Below are 24,091 nucleotides of genomic sequence, written 5' to 3'. Positions count from 1 at the left end.
GGACTGAGAGAGAATGGGGGTGTGGACTGAGAAAGAAGGGGGTGTGGACAAATGGAAGGGGGTGTGGACTGAGAGAGAGTGGGAAAGATGAAAGGGATCACTACACACAGTTGGTAATTACATTAATTGAAATGCTAATCATTTACACATGAACGCTCCCTCATTCGGGAATAATTGTAATCAATATATATTTACGCCCACGTGTCGTTGTGATCTCTGTTGGAATCGGGTATCTGGAGAGTTCATCTGAGTCTCTCTCTCTCTTTCTGTTTCCCTGAACAGCAAAGTATTTTGTGGTTAGAATAGATACTTCAGAGTACCCTTCAGAAATGTTCTGATAGAAACAATGTTTTGGCGGTTGTCTGTCTTCTCGTCCTAGGTTTACATAATTTCTAGCTGCAGACTAGTAATTAGTATCTCAAATTTGCTCTTATTCTGTAGGGATTGATAGTCTCAGAGTTGAACCATTTCCAGCCGTGTAGCCAATCCTCCATGTAGTATGGTTAGGAATTATATTCGCAATCACAGCTCACACTGTGGGTTTGCTTAGTCTTGGTACATAAACCTGTGCCACCTCAGTTTACACCGAGGTACGTGTGATCTTAACTATTCGCCATCACGCTGTGGGTTTGCTTAGTCTTGGTACATAAACCTGTGCCACCTCAGTTTACAACAAGGTACGTGTGATCTTAACCATTCACCATCACAGCTCACGCTGTGGGTTTTCTTAGTCTTGGTACATAAACCTGTGCCACCTCAGTTTACACCGAGGTACGTGTGATCTTAACTATTCACCATCACAGCTCACGCTGTGGGTTTGCTTAGTCTTGGTACATAAACCTCTGCCACCTCAGTTTACACCGAGGTACGTGTGATCTTAACTATTCACCATCACAGCTCACGCTGTGGGTTTTCTTAGTCTTGGTACATAAACCTGTGCCACCTCAGTTTACACCGAGGTACGTGTGATCTTAACTATTCACCATCACAGCTCACGCTGTGGGTTTGCTTAGTCTTGGTACATAAACCTCTGCCACCTCAGTTTACACCGAGGTACGTGTGATCTTAACTATTCACCATCACAGCTCACGCTTTGGGTTTGCTTAGTGTTGGTACATAAACCTCTGCCACCTCAGTTTACACCGAGGTACACGTGATCTTAACTATTCGCCATCACGCTGTGGGTTTGCAGGGTTTCTCAGTCTAAAGAGGATTTTCTTAGGAGGGGCTTTTATTTGTAACAATAGAAAAGGCGGTTCTATGACACCTGATCATGTCTGTGCCAATGACTTAGTTGACTTCATGGTGACTGGGGGGCAGTATTGAGTAGATTGGATGAATAAGGTGCCCAGAGTGAACTGCCTCCTACTCAGCCATAAAAGCTAGAATATGAATGTAATTAGTATATTCTGATAGAAAACACTCAGAAGTTTCTAAAACTGTTTGAATTATGTCTGTGAGTATAATAGAACTCATATGGCAGGCGAAAACGTGAGAAAAATAGCCTATCGAATATACAGTGGGATATTGGTCATGTTGCACTTCCTAAGGCTTCCCCTAGATGTCCACAGTCTCTAGAACCTTGTTTGATGAGAGGGGATTGAGTCAGGTGTCTGGCAGATTGCCACGAGCTCATAACGCGCGGCCATGTGAAAGTTAGCTTGCGTTCCATAGCTTTTCTACAGACAAAGGAATTCTCCGGTTAGAACATTATTGAAGATTTATGATAAAAACATGTTAAAGATTGATTATATACGTCCTTTGACATGTTTCTACGACCTGTAATATAATTTTTTAGTCCGACCTTTCGGGCCATTTATTGTGGAACTGAGATTCCTGGGAGTGCGATCTGATGAAGATCATCAAAGGTAAGTGGAAATTGATAATGATATTCCTGACTTCTGTTGACTGCACATAATGGCGGATATCTTTTTGCATGGTGTGCTTTTTGAAATCTGACACAGTAGTTGCATTAATTAAGGATAAGTTTATCTAAAGTTCCATGTATAATAGTTGTATCGTTCAATGTTCAATGTTCAATATCAATGTTTATTATGAGTATTTTTGTAAATTGATGTGGCTCTCTGCAAAATCAATGCATGTTTTGGAACTACTGAACATAACACGCCAATGTAAAATGAGATTTTTGGATATAAATATGCACTTGAATGATCAGAACAAAACATACATGTATTTTGTAACATGAAGTCCTATGAGTGTCATCTGATGAAGAACATCAAAGGTTAGTGATTCATTCTATCTATATTTCTTCTTTTTGGGACTCCTCTCTTTGGCTGGAAAAATGTTTGCCGGGCAGTGATAGTTGTTCCTCTCCATCACTCGTTGGTGTTGATTTCAGCCTGTCCATTTGGTGATGGTAAATTACTCATTAAATACATTGGAAATGTACACTGTCCATTTGCAATGTCTTCCAATGGGCATTTACCATCACGAATTGGACATGCTCTAATATACTGCAATGATGCAGTAACCACTTATTCACTGCCTTTTTCTATAATCAAGACACCAGCTGGTAACTCTTAACTGGTTGGGACAGCTCATGAAGTGTCCTAAATATCTTTTGATATTGTCCTCCTCTTTACCGTCTCCTGAATGTCCTCCTCTTTACCGTCTCCTGAATGTCCTCCTCTTTCCGTCTCCTGAATGTCCTCCTCTTTACCGTCTCCTGAATGTCCTCCTCTTTACCGTCTCCTGAATGTCCTCCTCTTTACCGTCTCCTGAATGTCCTCCTCTTTACCGTCTCCTGAATGTCCTCCTCTTTTCCGTCTCCTGAATGTCCTCCTCTTTACCGTCTCCTGAATGTCCTCCTCTTTACCGTCTCCTGAATGTCCTCCTCTTTACCGTCTCCTGAATGTCCTCCTCTTTACCGTCTCCTGAATGTCCTCCTCTTTACCGTCTCCTGAATGTCCTCCTCTTTACCGTCTCCTGAATGTCCTCCTCTTTTCCGTCTCCTGAATGTCCTCCTCTTTCCGTCTCCTGAATGTCCTCCTCTTTCCGTCTCCTGAATGTCCTCCTCTTTCCGTCTCCTGAATGTCCTCCTCTTTCCGTCTCCTGAATGTCCTCCTCTTTACCGTCTCCTGAATGTCCTCCTCTTTACCGTCTCCTGAATGTCCTCCTCTTTCCGTCTCCTGAATGTCCTCCTCTTTACCGTCTCCTGAATGTCCTCCTCTTTCCGTCTCCTGAATGTCCTCCTCTTTACCGTCTCCTGAATGTCCTCCTCTTTCCGTCTCCTGAATGTCCTCCTCTTTACCGTCTCCTGAATGTCCTCCTCTTTACCGTCTCCTGAATGTCCTCCTCTTTCCGTCTCCTGAATGTCCTCCTCTTTACCGTCTCCTGAATGTCCTCCTCTTTCCGTCTCCTGAATGTCCTCCTCTTTACCGTCTCCTGAATGTCCTCCTCTTTCCGTCTCCTGAATGTCCTCCTCTTTCCGTCTCCTGAATGTCCTCCTCTTTACCGTCTCCTGAATGTCCTCCTCTTTACCGTCTCCTGAATGTCCTCCTCTTTCCCGTCTCCTGAATGTCCTCCTCTTTCCGTCTCCTGAATGTCCTCCTCTTTCCGTCTCCTGAATGTTATATATATATATTCTGCCTCAAAAAAATCATAAATTGATGTTTCAACATTATTATCTGCTGTCACTGGCAGCATTATTGAATTAGAATCAGGGCTGGGAACCCTATATGCCTTTATGCCTTGACTAGTCCGCCAGCTGTGATGCTCCATGATGGTGTATATATATATATATATATATATATACAGTGGGGCAAGTTCTCCCACTTAAAAAGATGAAAGAGGCCTGTAATTTTGTCATTGTTGAAGTGGTACCTATGATGAAAATTACAGGCCTCTCTCATCTTTTTAAGTGGGAGAACTTGCACAATTGGTGGCTGACTAAATACTTTTTTGCCCCACTGTACATATATATATATATACGTATACTACCGTTCAAAAGTTTGGAGTCACTTAGAAATGTCCTTGTTTTTGAAAGAAAAGCTATTTTTTTTGCCCACTAAAATAACATCAAATTGATCAGAAATACAGTGTAGACATTGTTAATGTTGTAAATTACTATTGTAGCTGGAAACGGCTGATTTTTTATGGAATATCTACATAGGCGTAAAGAGGCCCATTATCAGCAACCATCACTCCTGTGTTAGCCATTCCAAGTTTATCATTTCAAAAGGCTAATTGATCAATAGAAAACCATTTCTAACTAATCAGTCATCCTCTTATCCTTGTTCTGAGAAATGAAGGCTTTTCCATGCGAGAAATTGCCAAGAAACTGAAGATCTCGTACAACGCTGTGTACTACTCCCTTCACAGAAGAGCGCAAACTGGCTCTAACCAGAATAGAAAAAGGAGTGGGAGGCCCCGGTGCACAACTGAACAAGAGGACAAGTATATTAGAGTGTCTAGTTTGAGAAACAGACGCCTCACAAGCCCTCAGCTGGCAGCTTCATTAAATAGTACCCTCAAAACACCAGTCTCAAAGACAACAGTGAAGAGGTGACTCCGCGATGCTGACCTCCTAGCCAGAGTCCCTCTGTCCAGTATCTGTGTTCTTTTGCCCATCTTAATCTTTTCTTTTTATTGGCCAGTCTGAGATATGGCTTTTTCTTTACAACTCTGCCTAGAAGGCCGGCATCCCGGAGTCGCCTCTTCACAGTTGACAATGAGACTGGCATTGTGGTGTTGGCATTGTGGTGCTGGAAAACCTTGATGGAGCATGGGTGGAATAGGTAATGTGGCGCTCATGTGAATTTCCTTTCTTTTTAAGCTTCAAACCAATGGCTACATCTCTCTTAAAATGTCATTTTTGTTTTTAAATGTCCATGGTTTTTACACCAGCAGGTGATTATCGGACATTATTACACAACATTATAATACGGTTTAACACATGCTCTCTTTGTGAACCCTCAAAATGTGGTGTGTTTACTTTATTGATCCCAGCTCATGATCCTACTGATTATTGCTCAAAGCAAGTTGGTGAGAGCTAAGAAAACAGAGACTGAAGTAAATATTTACGATGAGATTACACAAGGTATCTGGATAAATGACTACCGGAGAGATTAAACAAGGTATCTGGATAAATGACTACCGGAGAGATTAAACAAGGTATCTGGCTAGAGGACTACAGGAGAGAATAAACAAGGTATCTGGCTAGAGGACTACAGGAGAGAATAAACAAGGTATCTGGCTGGAGGACTAAAGGAGAGAATAAACACGGTATCTGGCAAGAGGACTACAGGAGAGAATAAACAAGGTATCTGGATAAATGACTACCGGAGAGAATAAACAATGTATCTGGCTAGATGACTACAGGAGAGAATTAACAATGTATCTGGCTAGATGACTACACGAGAGAATAAACAAGGTATCTGGCTAGATGATGACAGGAGAGAATAAACAAGGTATCTGGATAAATGACTACCGAAGAGAATAAACAATGTATCTGGCTAGATGACTACAGGAGATATAAAACAATGTATCTGGCAGCATCTGGCAGCATCTGCCACCATCTGGCAGATGATTTGGAGGTAGTCATCTGAATGTTCCCCAGGACAATGGTGGTCTACTCTGACATCACACAGGGGGGGAGTTGGAGGTGACAGAGGGAGGCGGACATCAACAAGCCCATAGAGATGGTCCAGTGGGAGGAGAACATCAACAAGCCCATAGAGATGGTCCAGCGGTAGAACATCAACAAGCCCATAGAGATGGTCCAGTGGGAGGAGAACATCAACAAGCCCATAGAGATGGTCAACAAGCCCATAGAGATGGTCCAGTGGGAGGAGGACATCAACAAGCCCATGGAGATGGTCAACAAGCCCATAGAGATGGTCAACAAGCCCATAGAGATGGTCCAGTGGGAGGAGGACATCAACAAGCCCATGGAGATGGTCAACAAGCCCATAGAGATGGTCAACAAGCCCATAGAGGAGGTCCAGTGGGAGGAGGACATCAACAAGCCCCTAGAGATGGTCAACAAGCCCATAGAGATGGTCCAGTGGGAGGAGGGCATCAACAAGCCCATAGAGATGGTCAACAAGCCCATAGAGATGGTCCAGTGGGAGGAGGACATCAACAAGCCCATGGAGATGGTCAACAAGCCCATAGAGATGGTCAACAAGCCCATAGAGGAGGTCCAGTGGGAGGAGGACATCAACAAGCCCCTAGAGATGGTCAACAAGCCCATAGAGATGGTCCAGTGGGAGGAGGGCATCAACAAGCCCATAGAGATGGTCCAGTGGGAGGACATCAAATAGCCCATATAGATGTTCAACAAGCCCATAGAGATGGTCCAGTGGTCTGTCAACCAGCTGGTGTTTCCATTTCTCCGTGACAGACACATGCCCACAATCTGCCCCTGTGCCAAAAAGCACTATGTCCCTGGACAGTACCAGAGAACTGGCGTGCATCTCACGGATGAGGGGAACGGCCTCTTCCTTGAGAGTCTGAGAGATGGGCCTGTATCCACAAAGCAGAGTAGACCATTGGTCCTACGTGATGAGAATAGAGACATTTTTCTCCTGCTCTTACGGGTAAAAATACAAGTCATGCATGAAGCCGTTTCCAGCTACAATAGTAATTTACAACATTAACAATGTCTACACTGTATTTCTGATCAATTTGATGTTATTTTAGTGGGCAAAAAAAATAGCTTTTCTTTCAAAAACAAGGACATTTCTAAGTGACTCCAAACTTTTGAACGGTAGTATACGTATATATATATATATGTACAGTGGGGCAAAAAAGTATTTAGTCAGCCACCAATTGTGCAAGTTCTCCCACTTAAAAAGATGAGAGAGGCCTGTAATTTTCATCATAGGTACCACTTCAACAATGACAAAATTACAGGCCTCTTTCATCTTTTTAAGTGGGAGAACTTGCCCCACTGTATATATATATATATATATATACACCATCATGGAGCATCACAGCTGGCGGACTAGTCAAGGCATAAAGGCATATAGGGTTCCCAGCCCTGATTCTAATTCAATAATGCTGCCAGTGACAGCAGATAATAATGTTGAAACATCAATTTATGATTTTTTTGAGGCAGAATATATATATATAACATTCAGGAGACGGAAAGAGGAGGACATTCAGGAGACGGAAAGAGGAGGACATTCAGGAGACGGGAAAGAGGAGGACATTCAGGAGACGGTAAAGAGGAGGACATTCAGGAGACGGTAAAGAGGAGGACATTCAGGAGACGGAAAGAGGAGGACATTCAGGAGACGGTAAAGAGGAGGACATTCAGGAGACGGAAAGAGGAGGACATTCAGGAGACGGAAAGAGGAGGACATTCAGGAGACGGTAAAGAGGAGGACATTCAGGAGACGGTAAAGAGGAGGACATTCAGGAGACGGAAAGAGGAGGACATTCAGGAGACGGTAAAGAGGAGGACATTCAGGAGACGGAAAGAGGAGGACATTCAGGAGACGGTAAAGAGGAGGACATTCAGGAGACGGAAAGAGGAGGACATTCAGGAGACGGTAAAGAGGAGGACATTCAGGAGACGGTAAAGAGGAGGACATTCAGGAGACGGAAAGAGGAGGACATTCAGGAGACGGAAAGAGGAGGACATTCAGGAGACGGAAAGAGGAGGACATTCAGGAGACGGAAAGAGGAGGACATTCAGGAGACGGAAAAGAGGAGGACATTCAGGAGACGGTAAAGAGGAGGACATTCAGGAGACGGTAAAGAGGAGGACATTCAGGAGACGGTAAAGAGGAGGACATTCAGGAGACGGTAAAGAGGAGGACATTCAGGAGACGGTAAAGAGGAGGACATTCAGGAGACGGTAAAGAGGAGGACATTCAGGAGACGGAAAAGAGGAGGACATTCAGGAGACGGTAAAGAGGAGGACATTCAGGAGACGGTAAAGAGGAGGACATTCAGGAGACGGTAAAGAGGAGGACATTCAGGAGACGGAAAGAGGAGGACATTCAGGAGACGGTAAAGAGGAGGACATTCAGGAGACGGTAAAGAGGAGGACATTCAGGAGACGGTAAAGAGGAGGACATTCAGGAGACGGTAAAGAGGAGGACATTCAGGAGACGGTAAAGAGGAGGACATTCAGGAGACGGTAAAGAGGAGGACATTCAGGAGACGGTAAAGAGGAGGACATTCAGGAGACGGAGAGGTAAAGAGGAGGACATGTATGTTGTATTGCCCCTCTCTCCTCATTCCTCTCTCCATCTCTCTCTACGTGCTGGCCGTCATGCGTGGCGGTCACCCGTGCAATAAATCACTGGCAGCGGGACAGGACAGCCCATAACGCGCCCAACAACGCCATTCATCAATGTAATTAGCGCTGGGCACACGAGCCCTCTGTTACTGGGGTCAACAGGGACATGCTTCCTCCCTGACAGGACATCTACTGGGGACAGACTGACAGCGGGCGGAGAGCAGTTCTCTTTTTTTTCTCTAATGTCTCCACACTTCTACCCTCCGTATCAGATGAGTGTTATTCCTTCGCTCTGTGTTCCCTTCCTCCCTACCCCACCTCTCTTTTTCTGTCAGGAGGTCATGAGCAGGCGAGGAGGCGGGGGAGCTGATGTCACAGCCTTCACTTTGGGGCAAGCTAGATTGCTTTACTACACTCTGTGAAAAAAGGTTTCATTTCCCAAATGGTTATCTGACTTTCTCCATAGGAGAAATTACTGGAATACAGGTTTAATCCTGTGTAGACAGGGAGTGAAACACAATTGATCTGTGTGACGTGAGCAGGAGAAGAGGTTAGGGGAGCAGTTAGGGGAGCGGTTAGGGGAGAGGTTAGGGGAGAGGTTAGGGGAGAGGGTTTGACCGATCACATGACACTCCCCTGAGTTTTGGAAGGCAGATGAAGAGAGAGCAACAAAGACATGAAGACAAATCAGACCCAGTTTTGACATGAATCGTGAACACTTTCCAAAACACTCTCATCTTACAAGTCTCTCTGGCAGGGCCAGACAGCTCTCCCTTTCTCCATCCCTCTCTTTTCCTCCTCTTATACTTATACCTCACTCCTACAATGCTGATTGCCTTGCTTCAGAAGGTTCTTCACAGACACTTCCCTGCCAGCTCACTGCTTGATGACTCAGAACGCTGTGTGGAACAGGAAGCCCATCACTAAAGGTAGAGAAGTTGACCTTTTCAATCTTCATCCTTATATGATCTTCATCCTCTTATCTTCCTCATCCTCTTTACCCACCTCATCCTCTTGTTGTTTTCCTCGAAGTGTGTGTGTGTGTGTGTGTGTTTGTATGTGCACGTGTACAGTCTGTTCTCTCTCAGCCCTTAGGCTGTACACACACACACACACACCAGGGTTCAGAGAGAGAGAAAGAGAAGGGAGAGAGGACCTCAGAGAACAAAAAAATAAAAAACAAAATTTTGGAATCAAAATTATTTTCCATTTGTTTGGATCTGAACCGAACCACCATTTTTTAAATTGCGTTCCACTTTTCCGACCTGCAGTAGCCTAAGGTTCAGAGGGGGAGGGGGCTGCAGTAGCATAAGGTTCAGAGGGGGAGGGGGCTGCAGTAGCATAAGGTTCAGAGGGGGAGGGGCTGCAGTAGCATAAGGCTCAGAGGGGGAGGGGCTGCAGTAGCATAAGGTTCAGAGGGGAGGGGCTGCAGTAGCATAAGGTTCAGAGGGGGAGGGGGCTGCAGTAGCATAAGGTTCAGAGGGGGAGGGGCTGCAGTAGCCTAAGGTTCAGAGGGGGAGGCGCTGCAGTAGCATAAGGTTCAGAGGGGGAGGGTCTTCAGTAGCCTAAGGTTCAGAGGGGGAGGGGCTGCAGTAGCATAAGGTTCAGAGGGGGGGGGGGGGGGCTGCAGTAGCCTAAGGTTCAGAGGGGGAGGGGCTGCAGTAGCATAAGGTTCAGAGGGGGAGGGGCTGCAGTAGCCTAAGGTTCAGAGGGGGAGGGGCTGCAGTAGCCTAAGGTTCAGAGGGGGAGGGGCTGCAGTAGCCTAAGGTTCAGAGGGGGAGGGGCTGCAGTAGCATAAGGTTCAGAGGGGGAGGGGCTGCAGTAGCCTAAGGTTCAGAGGGGGAGGGGCTGCAGTAGCCTAAGGTTCAGAGGGGGAGGGGCTGCAGTAGCCTAAGGTTCGGAGGGGGAGGGGCTGCAGGAGCATAAGGTTCGGATGGGGAGGGGCTGCAGTAGCCTAAGGTTCGGAGGGGGAGGGGCTGCAGTAGCCTAAGTTTCGGAGGGGGAGGGGCTGCAGTAGCATAAGGTTTGGAGGGGGAGGGGCTGCAGTAGCCTAAGGGTCGGAGGGGGAGGGGCTGGTAGCCTACACACACATTGGCTAAAATGTTCAGCTGGCAGGCAGACACTGGAATACGTTTCTGATTGACAGAGTGGGGGATTTGCAAAGGGGACTTTTTGTCGGACAGAAAAAAAATGTCTGGAACGTAAAATAACGTTATTTAACCAGTTCCCATGCACCCTATTCCCTATATAGTGCACTACATTAGACCAGAGCCCTATAGGAATAGCACCCTATTCCCTATATAGTGCACTACATTAGACCAGAGCCCTATAGGAATAGCACCCTATTCCCTATATAGTGCACTACATTAGACCAGAGCCCTATAGGAATAGCACCCTATTCCCTATATAGTGCCCTATATTCCCTATGGGAATAGCATCCTATCCACTATATAGTGCACTACATTAGACCATGTGGAAAATTGTGCCATTTGGATGGTCAGTCCCTTGACGTGAGTTAAATAATTAAATAATTGAGCTAATGACTTTAAATCTGTCTGTTGAAGAAGGAGGACCAAGGTGCAGTGTGGTGAGCGTACATTTTCTTTATTAAATCAAAATGACGCCAAACAAAACAATAAACACTACAAAAATAAACCGTGAACCTGAAAGGCTATGTGCCCTAAACAAAGTCAACTTCCCACAAAGGGAGGCAGGCAGGCAGGCAGGCAGGCAGGCAGGCAGGCAGGCAGGGAGGGAGGGAGGGAGGGAGGGAGGGAGGCAGGCAGGCAGGCAGGCAGGCAGGCAGGCAGGCAGGGAGGGAGGGAGGGAGGGAGGGAGGCAGGCAGGCAGGCAGGCAGGCAGGCAGGGAGGGAGGGAGGGAGGGAGGGAGGGAGGGAGGCAGGCAGGCAGGCAGGCAGGCAGGCAGGCAGGCAGGCAGGCAGGCAGGCAGGCAGGCAGGGAGGGAGGGAGGGAGGCAGGCAGGCAGGCAGGCAGGCAGGCAGGCAGGCAGGCAGGCAGGCAGGCAGGGAGGGAGGGAGGGAGGGAGGGAGGGAGGGAGGGAGGGAGGGAGGGAGGGAGGGAGGGAGGGAGGGAGGGAGGCAGGCAGGCAGGCAGGCAGGCAGGCAGGCAGGCAGGCAGGGAGGGAGGGAGGCAGGGAGGCAGGGAGGCAGGGAGGCAGGGAGGGAGGGAGGCAGGCAGGCAGGCAGGCAGGCAGGGAGGGAGGGAGGGAGGGAGGGAGGCAGGCAGGCAGGCAGGCAGGCAGGCAGGCAGGCAGGCAGGCAGGCAGGCAGGCAGGCAGGCAGGCAGGGAGGGAGGGAGGGAGGGAGGGAGGGAGGGAGGGAGGCAGGCAGGCAGGCAGGCAGGCAGGCAGGCAGGCAGGCAGGCAGGCAGGCAGGGAGGGAGGGAGGGAGGGAGGGAGGGAGGGAGGGAGGGAGGGAGGGAGGGAGGGAGGGAGTATTTTACAGAATACCCACCCTAACTCACGCCCAAACCAAACGAAATAGAGACATAAAAAGGATCTCTAAGGGGAGGGAGGGAGGGAGGGAGGGAGGGAGGCAGGCAGGCAGGGAGGGAGGGAGGGAGGCAGGCAGGCAGGGAGGGAGGGAGGGAGGGAGGGAGGGAGGGAGGCAGGCAGGCAGGCAGGCAGGGAGGGAGGGAGGGAGGGAGGGAGGGAGGCAGGCAGGCAGGCAGGCAGGCAGGGAGGGAGGGAGGGAGGGAGGGAGGCAGGCAGGCAGGCAGGCAGGCAGGCAGGCAGGCAGGCAGGCAGGCAGGCAGGCAGGCAGGGAGGGAGGGAGGGAGGGAGGGAGGCAGGCAGGGAGGGAGGGAGGGAGGGAGGGAGGGAGGGAGGAGGGAGGCAGGCAGGCAGGCAGGCAGGCAGGCAGGCAGGCAGGCAGGCAGGCAGGCAGGGAGGGAGGGAGGGAGGGAGGGAGGGAGGGAGGGAGGGAGGGAGGGAGGGAGGGAGGCAGGCAGGCAGGCAGGCAGGCAGGCAGGCAGGCAGGGAGGGAGGGAGGGAGGGAGGGAGGCAGGCAGGCAGGGGGGGAGGGAGGGAGGGAGGGAGGGAGGGAGGGAGGCAGGGAGGGAGGGAGGGAGGGAGGGAGGGAGGGAGGGAGGCAGGCAGGGAGGGAGGGAGGGAGGGAGGGAGGCAGGCAGGCAGGCAGGCAGGCAGGCAGGCAGGCAGGCAGGCAGGCAGGCAGGCAGGCAGGCAGGGAGGGAGGGAGGGAGGGAGGGAGGGAGGGAGGGAGGGAGGGAGGGAGGGAGTATTTTACAGGGCGTGACAAGGGTTCAACTTATTTATATTCTGCTTTATAAATAATTTAAAAATTGAAAATAAATAAATGCCTTTTTTACATTTTTTTTTAGAAACTCTCTGATCTCTAACGTAATATTTGAAAATAAGTCACAATAAATCAACTCAAATATCTGTTTGGAGAGTTGCTGCTGTGAACTACAGTACAAAGGACAGAAAACAATTATCATTACAGAGAGAAACAACACGCTGTCACAATACGGATAATTAACAACTGCTGCACTATTGGACAGAAAGGGAAGGCGGGATGGAGGGAGGGAGAGGATGGAGGGAGGGAGGGGGGAGGGGGGGGGGGGTGGAGGGAGGGAGAGGAGGGATGGAGGGAGGGAGGGGGGAGTGGGGGGTGGATGGAGGGAGGGAGAGGAGGGAGGGAGGGAGGGGTGGTGGATGGAGGGAGGGAGAGGATAGGAGAGGAGAGGAGGGAGGGAGGGAGGGAGAGGAGAGGAGAGGAGAGGAGAGGAGAGGAGAGGAGAGGAGAGGAGAGGAGAGGAGAGGAGAGGAGAGGAGAGGAGAGGAGAGGAGAGGAGAGGAGAGGAGAGGAGAGGAGAGGAGAGGAGAGGAGAGGAGAGGAGAGGAGAGGAGAGGAGGGAGGGAGCAAAGGGGAGGGAGCAAAGGGGAGGGAGGCGGGGAGGGAGGCAGGGAGGGAGGGAAGGAACAAAGGGGAGGGAGGGAGGGAGGGAGCAAAGGGGAGGGAGCAAAGGGGAGGGATGGAGAGAGGGATGAGGGAGAGGAGGGGGGAGCAAAGGGGAGGGAATGGGAAGGAGGGATGAGGGAGTTAAGGTTAAGGTCTTGCAGAGTGTTTTGTCCTCTATGAACTAGGGTCTAAACCCTGTCCCCCGGCACTATCACTGTTTCTCTCTTCTCCTCACCTCTCCTCCCTTCGCCCCGCTTCTCCTCTCCAGGCTCCTCTTCTCACTGAAGAATCAAGAATGACACATCAGATGTCCTGCCAAGTCATACCATGGGGAGAGAGGGGGAGGGTTAGGCATGAAGATGGAAGGGAGAGGAGGAGGAAGAATGAGAGAAAGAGATGTGGGGAGAGAGAGAGAGATGTGGAGGGAGAGAGAGAGAGAGATGGCCAGGGAGAGAGAGTGAGAGAGATGGGGAGGGAGAGAGAGAGATGGGGAGGGAGAGATGGGGACGGAGAGAGATGGGGGAGGGAGAGAGAGTGAGAGAGAGATGGGGAGGGAGAGAGAGTAAAAGAGAGAGATGGGGAGGGAGAAAGAGGGAGAGAGATAGAGAGAGGGAGAGAGAGAGAGAGGTTGAGAGATGGGGAGGGAGAGAGAGCAAAAGAGAGAGATGGGGAGGGAGAAAGAGGGAGAGAGATAGAGAGATGGAGAGGGAGAGAGAGAGGGAGAGGGAGAGAGAGAGGGAGAAGGAGGTTGAGAGATGGAGAGGGAGAGAGATGGGGAGGGAGAAGGAGGTTGAGAGATGGGGAGGGAGAGAGAGGGGGAGGGAGAGAGAGGGAGAGAGATGGGGAGGGAGAGAGAGGGGAGAGAGATGGGGAGGGAGAGAGAGGGAGAGAGATGGGGAGGGAGGGAGAGGGAGAGAGATGGGGAGGGAGAGAGAGGGAGAGAGATGGGGAGGGAGAAGGAGGTTGAGAGATGGAGAGGGAGAGAGATGGGGAGGGAGAAGGAGGTTGAGAGATGGGGAGGGAGAGAGAGGGAGAGAGATGGGAAGGGAGAGAGAGGGAGAGAGATGGGGAGGGAGAGAGAGGGAGAGAGATGGGGAGGGAGAGATGGGGAGGGAGAGAGAGGGAGAGAGATGGGGAGGGAGAGAGAGGGAGAGAGATGGGGAGGGAGAGAGAGGGAGAGAGATGGGGAGGGAGAGAGAGGGAGAGAGATGGGAAGGGAGAGAGAGAGAGAGAGATGAGGAGGGAGAGAGAGGGAGAGAGATGAGGAGGGAGAGAGAGAGGGAGAGAGAGAGAGGGAGAGAGATGGGGAGGGAGAGAGAGGGAGAGAGAGAGAGAGAGAGAGAGAGAGAGAGAGAGAGATGAGGAAAGGGGAGCTTTCAGAAAGATGTAAGATTAAAGTGTGTGGTTATTTAGTGATTAAAAAGCATGACGGTCATGTTCATCTTTCCTTCTTTCTATCTCTCCACACCCCTATACCAAGCCCTCAGTACCCTCCACACCCCTATACCAAGCCCTCAGTACCCTCCACACCCCTATGCCAAGCCCTCAGTACCCTCCACACCCCTATACCAAGCCCTCAGTACCCTCCACACCCCTATGCCAAGCCCTCAGTACCCTCCACACCCCTATACCAAGCCCTCAGTACCCTCCACACCCCTATGCCAAGCCCTCAGTACCCTCCACACCCCTATACCAAGCCCTCAGTACCCTCCACACCCCTATGCCAAGCCCTCAGTACCCTCCACACCCCTATACCAAGCCCTCAGTACCCTCCACACCCCTATACCAAGCCCTCAGTACCCTCCACACCCCTATACCAAGCCCCTCAGTACCCTCCACACCCCTATGCCAAGCCCTCATTACTCTCCACACCCCTTTGCCAAGCCCTCAGTACCCTCCACACCCCTTTGCCAAGCCCTCAGTACCCTCCACACCCCTTTTGCCAAGCCCTCAGTACCCTCCAGACCTGCAATGCCAAGCTCTCAGTTCCCCCCACCCCCCACAGTGCAGAGATGGGAGGCTGACTCTCTCCCTGGAAAAGTGTTGAGTGGCACAAAGGTGGAGAGGCAGGTTGGAGGCCTGGATGTAACCTGGTCCATCATATTGTCCATCTGCTCTACAAAGCCTGTGGTATGTGGCAGCATACCAAGGCAACCTCCTCATGGGTTAGAATAGGACTGTTTGTAATTGTCACATGGAATTAGAATGTTCGATACTGTTCCGCGGTTTGGTTCCGTTGCCCCCGATTCTGAGTTTTACAGGCAGATTGACCAAGAGGTACGGTGTTTCTGGAGGTGTTTCTGAGTTTTACAGGCAGATTGACCAAGAGGGGTAGAGTGTTATTGGAGGTGTTTCTGAGTTTTACAGGCAGATTGACCAAGAGGTACAGTGTTATTGGAGGTGTTTCTGAGTTTTACAGGCAGATTGACCAAGAGGTACAGTGTTATTGGAGGTGTTTCTGAGTTTTACAGGCAGATTGACCAAGAGGTACAGTGTTATTGGAGGTGTTTCTGAGTTTTACAGGCAGATTGACCAAGAGGTACAGTGTTATTGGAGGTGTTTCTGAGTTTTACAGGCAGATTGACCAAGAGGTACGGTGTTTTGGAGGTGTTTCTGAGTTTTACAGGCAGATTGACCAAGAGGTACAGTGTTTCTGGAGGTGTTTCTGAGTTTCCCAAAACATGCTGAATGTGAAAGATTCAGTGCTGCTCTTTGCATCTGTGAGACATATACCCACAGAGTCACGCGCTCCAGGATGTACGCTCTCTGTACTCTGGTCTTTAAATGTCATCCTTTTGAAGCCTGAGAGATCATTTTACACCTATCTCCTTTTTAACAAAATCTAACTCTCTCTCTCTCCTCTTCATGTCCTCCCTCTCCACTCACACACCTTCCCTTTGCCCTTCCTGACAAATTTCTTCTCTCTCTCTCTCTCTCTCTCTCAGTTCAAATGGATTGACAGCAAGTCAATGTCTGTGAGGCAGGAGAGAGGAGATGATAGCTGAAGAGGTGTAACGTGGTGTGTGTGTGTGTGTGGGGGGGGGGGGAGGGGGGGGAGGATGCAAGCCACACACTGAAATAAGTCTGCTAGGGCCTGTCTGGATCCTGTCTGCTGTGGCCTGTCTGGCTCCTGTCTACTGTGGCCTGTCTGGATCCTGTCTGCTGGGGCCTGTCTGGATCCTGTCTGCTGTGGCCTGTCTGGCTCCTGTCTACTGTGGCCTGTCTGGATCCTGTCTGCTGTGGCCTGTCTGGCTCCTGTCTACTGTGGCCTGTCTGGATCCTGTCTGCTGTGGCCTGTCTGGCTCCTGTCTACTGTGGCCTGTCTGGATCCTGTCTGCTGTGGCCTGTCTGGATCCTGTCTGCTGGGGCCTGTCTGAATCCTGTCTGTTGGGCCCTGTCTGGATCCTGTCTGTTGTGGCCTGTCTGGCTCCTGTCTGTTATGGCCTGTCTACTATAGAACACTGTCTACTATAGAACACTGTCTACTATAGAACACTGTCTACTATAGAACACTGTCTACTATAGAACACTGTCTACTAGAGAACACTGTCTACTAGAGAACACTGTCTACTAGAGAACACTGTCTACTAGAGAACACTGTCTACTAGAGAACACTGTCTACTAGAGAATTGCCCTTTTGGTAACGGGGTGGAATCGCTCTGTGGGGCTGACTGTAAGCCCACCCCCCACTCCTCTACACACACACTACTACACTGAATGTAAGCCCACCCCCCACTCCTCTACACACACACTACTACACTGACTGTAAGCCCACCCCCCCACTCCTCTACACACACACTACTACACTGACTGTAAGCCCACCCCCCCACTCCTCTACACACACACTACTACACTGACTGTAAGCCCACCCCCCACTCCTCTACACACACACTACTACACTGACTGTAATCCCACCCCCCACTCCTCTACACACACACTACTACACTGACTGTAAGCCCACCCCCCACTCCTCTACACACACACTACACACACTACTACACTGACTGTAAGCCCACCCCCCACTCCTCTACACACACACTACTACACTGACTGTAAGCCCACCCCCCACTCCTCCACACACACTACTACACTGACTGTAAGCCCACCCCCCCACTCCTCTACACACACACTACTACACTGAATGTAAGCCCACCCCCCCACTCCTCTACACACACACTACTACACTGACTGTAAGCCCACCCCCCCACTCCTCTACACACACACTACTACACTGACTGTAAGCCCACCCCCCCACTCCTCTACACACACACTACTACACTGACTGTAAGCCCACCCCCCACTCCTCTACACACACACTACTACACTGACTGTAATCCCACCCCCCACTCCTCTACACACACACTACTACACTGACTGTAAGCCCACCCCCCACTCCTCTACACACACACTACACACACTACTACACTGACTGTAAGCCCACCCCCCCACTCCTCTACACACACACTACTACACTGACTGTAAGCCCACCCCCCACTCCTCCACACACACTACTACACTGAGTGTAAGCCCACCCCCCCACTCCTCCACACACACTACTACACTGACTGTTAGCCCACCCCCCACGCTCTACACACACACTACTACACTGACTGTAAGCCCACCACCCACTCCTCTACACACACACACACACACACACTACACCCACTCCTCTACACACACACTACTACACTGACTGTAAGCCCACCCCCCCACTCCTCTACACACACACTACTACACTGACTGTAATCCCACCCCCCACTCCTCTACACACACACTACTACACTGACTGTAAGCCCACCCCCCACTCCTCTACACACAGACACATACACTACACCCACTCCTCTACACACACACTACTACACTGACTGTAAGCCCACCCCCCCACTCCTCTACACACACACACACACACTACACCCACTCCTCCACACACACTACTACACTGACTGTAAGCCCACCCCCCACTCCTCTACACACACACTACTACACTGACTGTAAGCCCACCCCCCACTCCTCTACACACACACTACACACACTACTACACTGACTGTAAGCCCACCCCCCACTCCTCTACACACACACTACTACACTGACTGTAAGCCCACCCCCCACTCCTCTACACACACACTACTACACTGACTGTAAGCCCACCCCCCACTCCTCTACACACACACTACTACACTGACTGTAATCCCACCCCCCACTCCTCTACACACACACTACTACACTGACTGTAAGCCCCACCCCCCCACTCCTCTACACACACACACACACACTACACCCACTCCTCCACACACACTACTACACTGACTGTAAGCCCACCCCCCACTCCTCTACACACACACTACTACACTGACTGCAAGCCCACCCCCCACTCCTCTACACACACACTACACACACTACTACACTGACTGTAAGCCCACCCCCCACTCCTCTACACACACACTACTACACTGACTGTAAGCCCACCCCCCACTCCTCTACACACACTACTACACTGACTGTAAGCCCACCCCCCACTCCTCCACACACACTACTATACTGACTGTTAGCCCACCCCCCACTCCTCTACACACACACTACTACACTGACTGTAAGCCCACCACCCACTCCTCTACACACACTACTACACTGACTGTAATCCCACCCCCCCACTCCTCTACACACACACACTACACTCACTCCTCCATACACACTACTACACTGACTGTAAGCCCACCACCCACTCCTCTACACATACACACACACACACTACACCCACTCCTCCACACACACTACTACACTGACTGTAAGCCCACCACCCACTCCTCTACACACACACACACACACACACACTACACCCACTCCTCCACACACACTACTACACTGACTGTAAGCCCACCCCCCACTCCTCTACACACACACACACACACTACACCCACTCCTCCACACACACTACTACACTGACTGTAAGCCCACCCCCCACTCCTCTACACACACACTACTACACTGACTGTAAGCCCACCACCCACTCCTCTACACACACACACACACACACACACTACACCCACTCCTCCACACACACTACTACACTGACTGTAAGCCCACCAACCACTCCTCTACACACACACACACACACACACACACACACACACACACACACACACACACTACACCCACTCCTCCACACACACTACTACACTGACTGTAAGCCCACCCCCCACTCCTCTACACACACACACACACACACACACACTACACCCACTCCTCTACACACACTACTACACTGACTGTAAGCCCACCCCCCACTCCTCTACACACACACACACACACACACTACACCCACTCCTCTACACACACACTACTACACTGACTGTAAGCACACCACCTACTCCTGTACACACACACACACACACTACACCCACTCCTCCACACACACTACTACACTGACTGTAAGCCCACCCCCCACTCCTCTACACACACACACACACTACACCCACTCCTCCACACACACTACTACACTGACTGTAAGCCCACCACCCACTCCTCTACACACACACTACTACACTGACTGTAAGCCCACCCCCCACTCCTCTACACACACACTACTACACTGACTGTAAGCCCACCCCCCACTCCTCTACACACACACTACTACACTGACTGTAAGCCCACCCCCCACTCCTCTACACACACACTACTACACTGACTGTAAGCCCACCCCCCACTCCTCTACACACACACACATACACTACACCCACTCCTCTACACACACACTACTACACTGACTGTAAGCCCACCCCCCCACTCCTCTACACACACACACACACACACTACACCCACTCCTCCACACACACTACTACACTGACTGTAAGCCCACCCCCCACTCCTCTACACACACACTACAACACTGACTGTAAGCCCACCCCCCCACTCCCCTACACACACACTACTACACTGACTGTAAGCCCACCCCCCACTCCTCTACACACACACTACTACACTGACTGTAAGCCCACCCCCCACTCCTCTACACACACACACATACACTACACCCACTCCTCTACACACACACTACTACACTGACTTTAAGCCCACCCCCCACTCCTCTACACACACACTACTACACTGACTGTAAGCCCACCCCCCCACTCCTCTACACACACACTACTACACTGACTGTAAGCCCACCCCCCACTCCTCTATACACACACTACTACACTGACTGTAAGCCCACCCCCCACTCCTCCACACACACTACTACACTGACTGTAAGCCCACCCCCCACTCCTCTACACACACACACATACACTACACCCACTCCTCCACACACACTACTACACTGACTGTAAGCCCACCCCCCCACTCCTCCACACACACACTACTACACTGACTGTAAGCCCACCCCCCACTCCTCTACACACACACTACTACACTGACTGTAAGCCCACCCCCCCACTCCTCCACACACACACTACTACACTGACTGTAAGCCCACCCCCCACTCCTCCACACACACTACTACACTGACTGTAAGCCCACCCCCCACTCCTCTACACACACACACACACACTACTACACTGACTGTAAGCCCACCCCCCACTCCTCTACACACACACTACTACACTGACTGTAAGCCCACCCCCCACTCCTCTACACACACACACACACACTACACCCACTCCTCCACACACACTACTACACTGACTGTAAGCCCACCCCCCCACTCCTCTACACACACACACACACACTACACCCACTCCTCCACACACACTACTACACTGACTGTAAGCCCACCACCCACTCCTCTACACACACACACACACACACACACTACACCCACTCCTCCACACACACTACTACACTGACTGTAAGCCCACCCCCCACTCCTCTACACACACACACACACACTACACCCACTCCTCCACACACACTACTACACTGACTGTAAGCCCACCCCCCACTCCTCTACACACACACTACTACACTGACTGTAAGCCCACCACCCACTCCTCTACACACACACACACACACACACACTACACCCACTCCTCCACACACACTACTACACTGACTGTAAGCCCACCAACCACTCCTCTACACACACACACACACACACACACACACACACACACACACACACACACTACACCCACTCCTCCACACACACTACTACACTGACTGTAAGCCCACCCCCCCACTCCTCTACACACACACACACACACACACTACACCCACTCCTCTACACACACTACTACACTGACTGTAAGCCCACCCCCCACTCCTCTACACACACACACACACACACACTACACCCACTCCTCTACACACACACTACTACACTGACTGTAAGCACACCACCTACTCCTGTACACACACACACACACACTACACCCACTCCTCCACACACACTACTACACTGACTGTAAGCCCACCCCCCCACTCCTCTACACACACACACACACTACACCCACTCCTCCACACACACTACTACACTGACTGTAAGCCCACCACCCACTCCTCTACACACACACTACTACACTGACTGTAAGCCCACCCCCCACTCCTCTACACACACACTACTACACTGACTGTAAGCCCACCCCCCACTCCTCTACACACACACTACTACACTGACTGTAAGCCCACCCCCCACTCCTCTACACACACACTACTACACTGACTGTAAGCCCACCCCCCACTCCTCTACACACACACACATACACTACACCCACTCCTCTACACACACACTACTACACTGACTGTAAGCCCACCCCCCACTCCTCTACACACACACACACACACACTACACCCACTCCTCCACACACACTACTACACTGACTGTAAGCCCACCCCCCCACTCCTCTACACACACACTACAACACTGACTGTAAGCCCACCCCCCACTCCCCTACACACACACTACTACACTGACTGTAAGCCCACCCCCCACTCCTCTACACACACACTACTACACTGACTGTAAGCCCACCCCCCACTCCTCTACACACACACACATACACTACACCCACTCCTCTACACACACACTACTACACTGACTTTAAGCCCACCCCCCACTCCTCTACACACACACTACTACACTGACTGTAAGCCCACCCCCCACTCCTCTACACACACACTACTACACTGACTGTAAGCCCACCCCCCACTCCTCTATACACACACTACTACACTGACTGTAAGCCCACCCCCCACTCCTCCACACACACTACTACACTGACTGTAAGCCCACCCCCCACTCCTCTACACACACACACATACACTACACCCACTCCTCCACACACACTACTACACTGACTGTAAGCCCACCCCCCCACTCCTCCACACACACACTACTACACTGACTGTAAGCCCACCCCCCCACTCCTCTACACACACACTACTACACTGACTGTAAGCCCACCCCCCACTCCTCCACACACACACTACTACACTGACTGTAAGCCCACCCCCCACTCCTCCACACACACTACTACACTGACTGTAAGCCCACCCCCCACTCCTCTACACACACACACACACACTACTACACTGACTGTAAGCCCACCCCCCCACTCCTCTACACACACACTACTACACTGACTGTAAGCCCACCCCCCCACTCCTCTACACACACACACACACACTACACCCACTCCTCCACACACACTACTACACTGACTGTAAGCCCACCCCCCCACTCCTCTACACACACACACACACACTACACCCACTCCTCCACACACACTACTACACTGACTGTAAGCCCACCCCCGTCTCCTCTACACACACACACACACACACACACACACACACACTACACCCACTGCTCTACACACACTACTACACTGACTGTAAGCCCACCCCCCACTCCTCTACACACACACACACACACACTACACCCACTCCTCTACACACACACTACTACACTGACTGTAAGCACACCACCTACTCCTGTACACACACACACACACACTACACCCACTCCTCCACACACACTACTACACTGACTGTAAGCCCACACCCCACTCCTCTACACACATACACACACACACACACACTACACCCACTCCTCCACACACACTACTACACTGACTGTAAACCCACCACCCACTCCTCTACACACACACTACTACACTGACTGTAATCCCACCCCCCACTCCTCTACACACACACTACTACACTGACTGTAAGCCCACCCCCCACTCCTCTACACACACACACATACACTACACCCACTCCTCTACACACACACTACTACACTGACTGTAAGCCCACCCCCCACTCCTCTACACACACACACACACACACACTACACCCACTCCTCCACACACACTACTACACTGACTGTAAGCCCACCCCCCACTCCTCTACACACACACTACTACACTGACTGTAAGCCCACCCCCCACTCCTCTACACACACACTACTACACTGACTGTAAGCCCACCCCCCACTCCTCTACACACACACTACACACACTACTACACTGACTGTAAGCCCACCCCCCACTCCTCTACACACACACTACTACACTGACTGTAAGCCCACCCCCCACTCCTCTACACACACACTACTACACTGACTGTAAGCCCACCCCCCACTCCTCTACACACACACTACTACACTGACTGTAAGCCCACCCCCCACTCCTCTACACACGCACTACTACACTGACTGTAATCCCACCCCCCACTCCTCTACACACACACTACTACACTGACTGTAAGCCCACCCCCCACTCCTCTACACACACACACACACACTACACTCACTCCTCCACACACACTACTACACTGACTGTAAGCCCACCCCCCCACTCCTCTACACACACACTACTACACTGACTGTAAGCCCACCCCCCACTCCTCTACACACACTACTACACTGACTGTAAGCCCACCCCCCAGTCCTCTACACACACACTACTACACTGACTGTAAGCCCACCCCCCACTCCTCT

The 24,091-nt window shown here is 51.1% G+C and overlaps 1 protein-coding gene across 1 annotated transcript; it reads left to right on the top strand.

Moving 5' to 3' along the window:
• The first annotated feature begins 14,577 nt into the window (after positions 1 to 14,577).
• LOC116354465 (leucine-rich repeat extensin-like protein 5) lies at positions 14,578 to 15,327 on the top strand. The gene has a single exon (XM_031794930.1). The coding sequence runs from the start codon at positions 14,578 to 14,580 to the stop codon at positions 15,325 to 15,327; it is 750 nt and encodes a 249-aa protein (XP_031650790.1).
• The last annotated feature ends 8,764 nt before the right edge of the window (positions 15,328 to 24,091 follow it).

Source organism: Oncorhynchus kisutch, linkage group LG17, assembly GCF_002021735.2.
Source record: "Oncorhynchus kisutch isolate 150728-3 linkage group LG17, Okis_V2, whole genome shotgun sequence".
NCBI lineage: Eukaryota > Metazoa > Chordata > Actinopteri > Salmoniformes > Salmonidae > Oncorhynchus > Oncorhynchus kisutch.
The sequence above is the reverse complement of the archived record's forward strand: the minus strand, read 5'-3'. Positions and strand labels throughout refer to the sequence as shown.

What these genes read in the sequence shown, in the direction of transcription:
- LOC116354465 (XM_031794930.1), top strand. Translation starts at nt 14,578, where the DNA reads ATGACGGTCATGTTCATCTTTCCTTCTTTCTATCTCTCCACACCCCTA.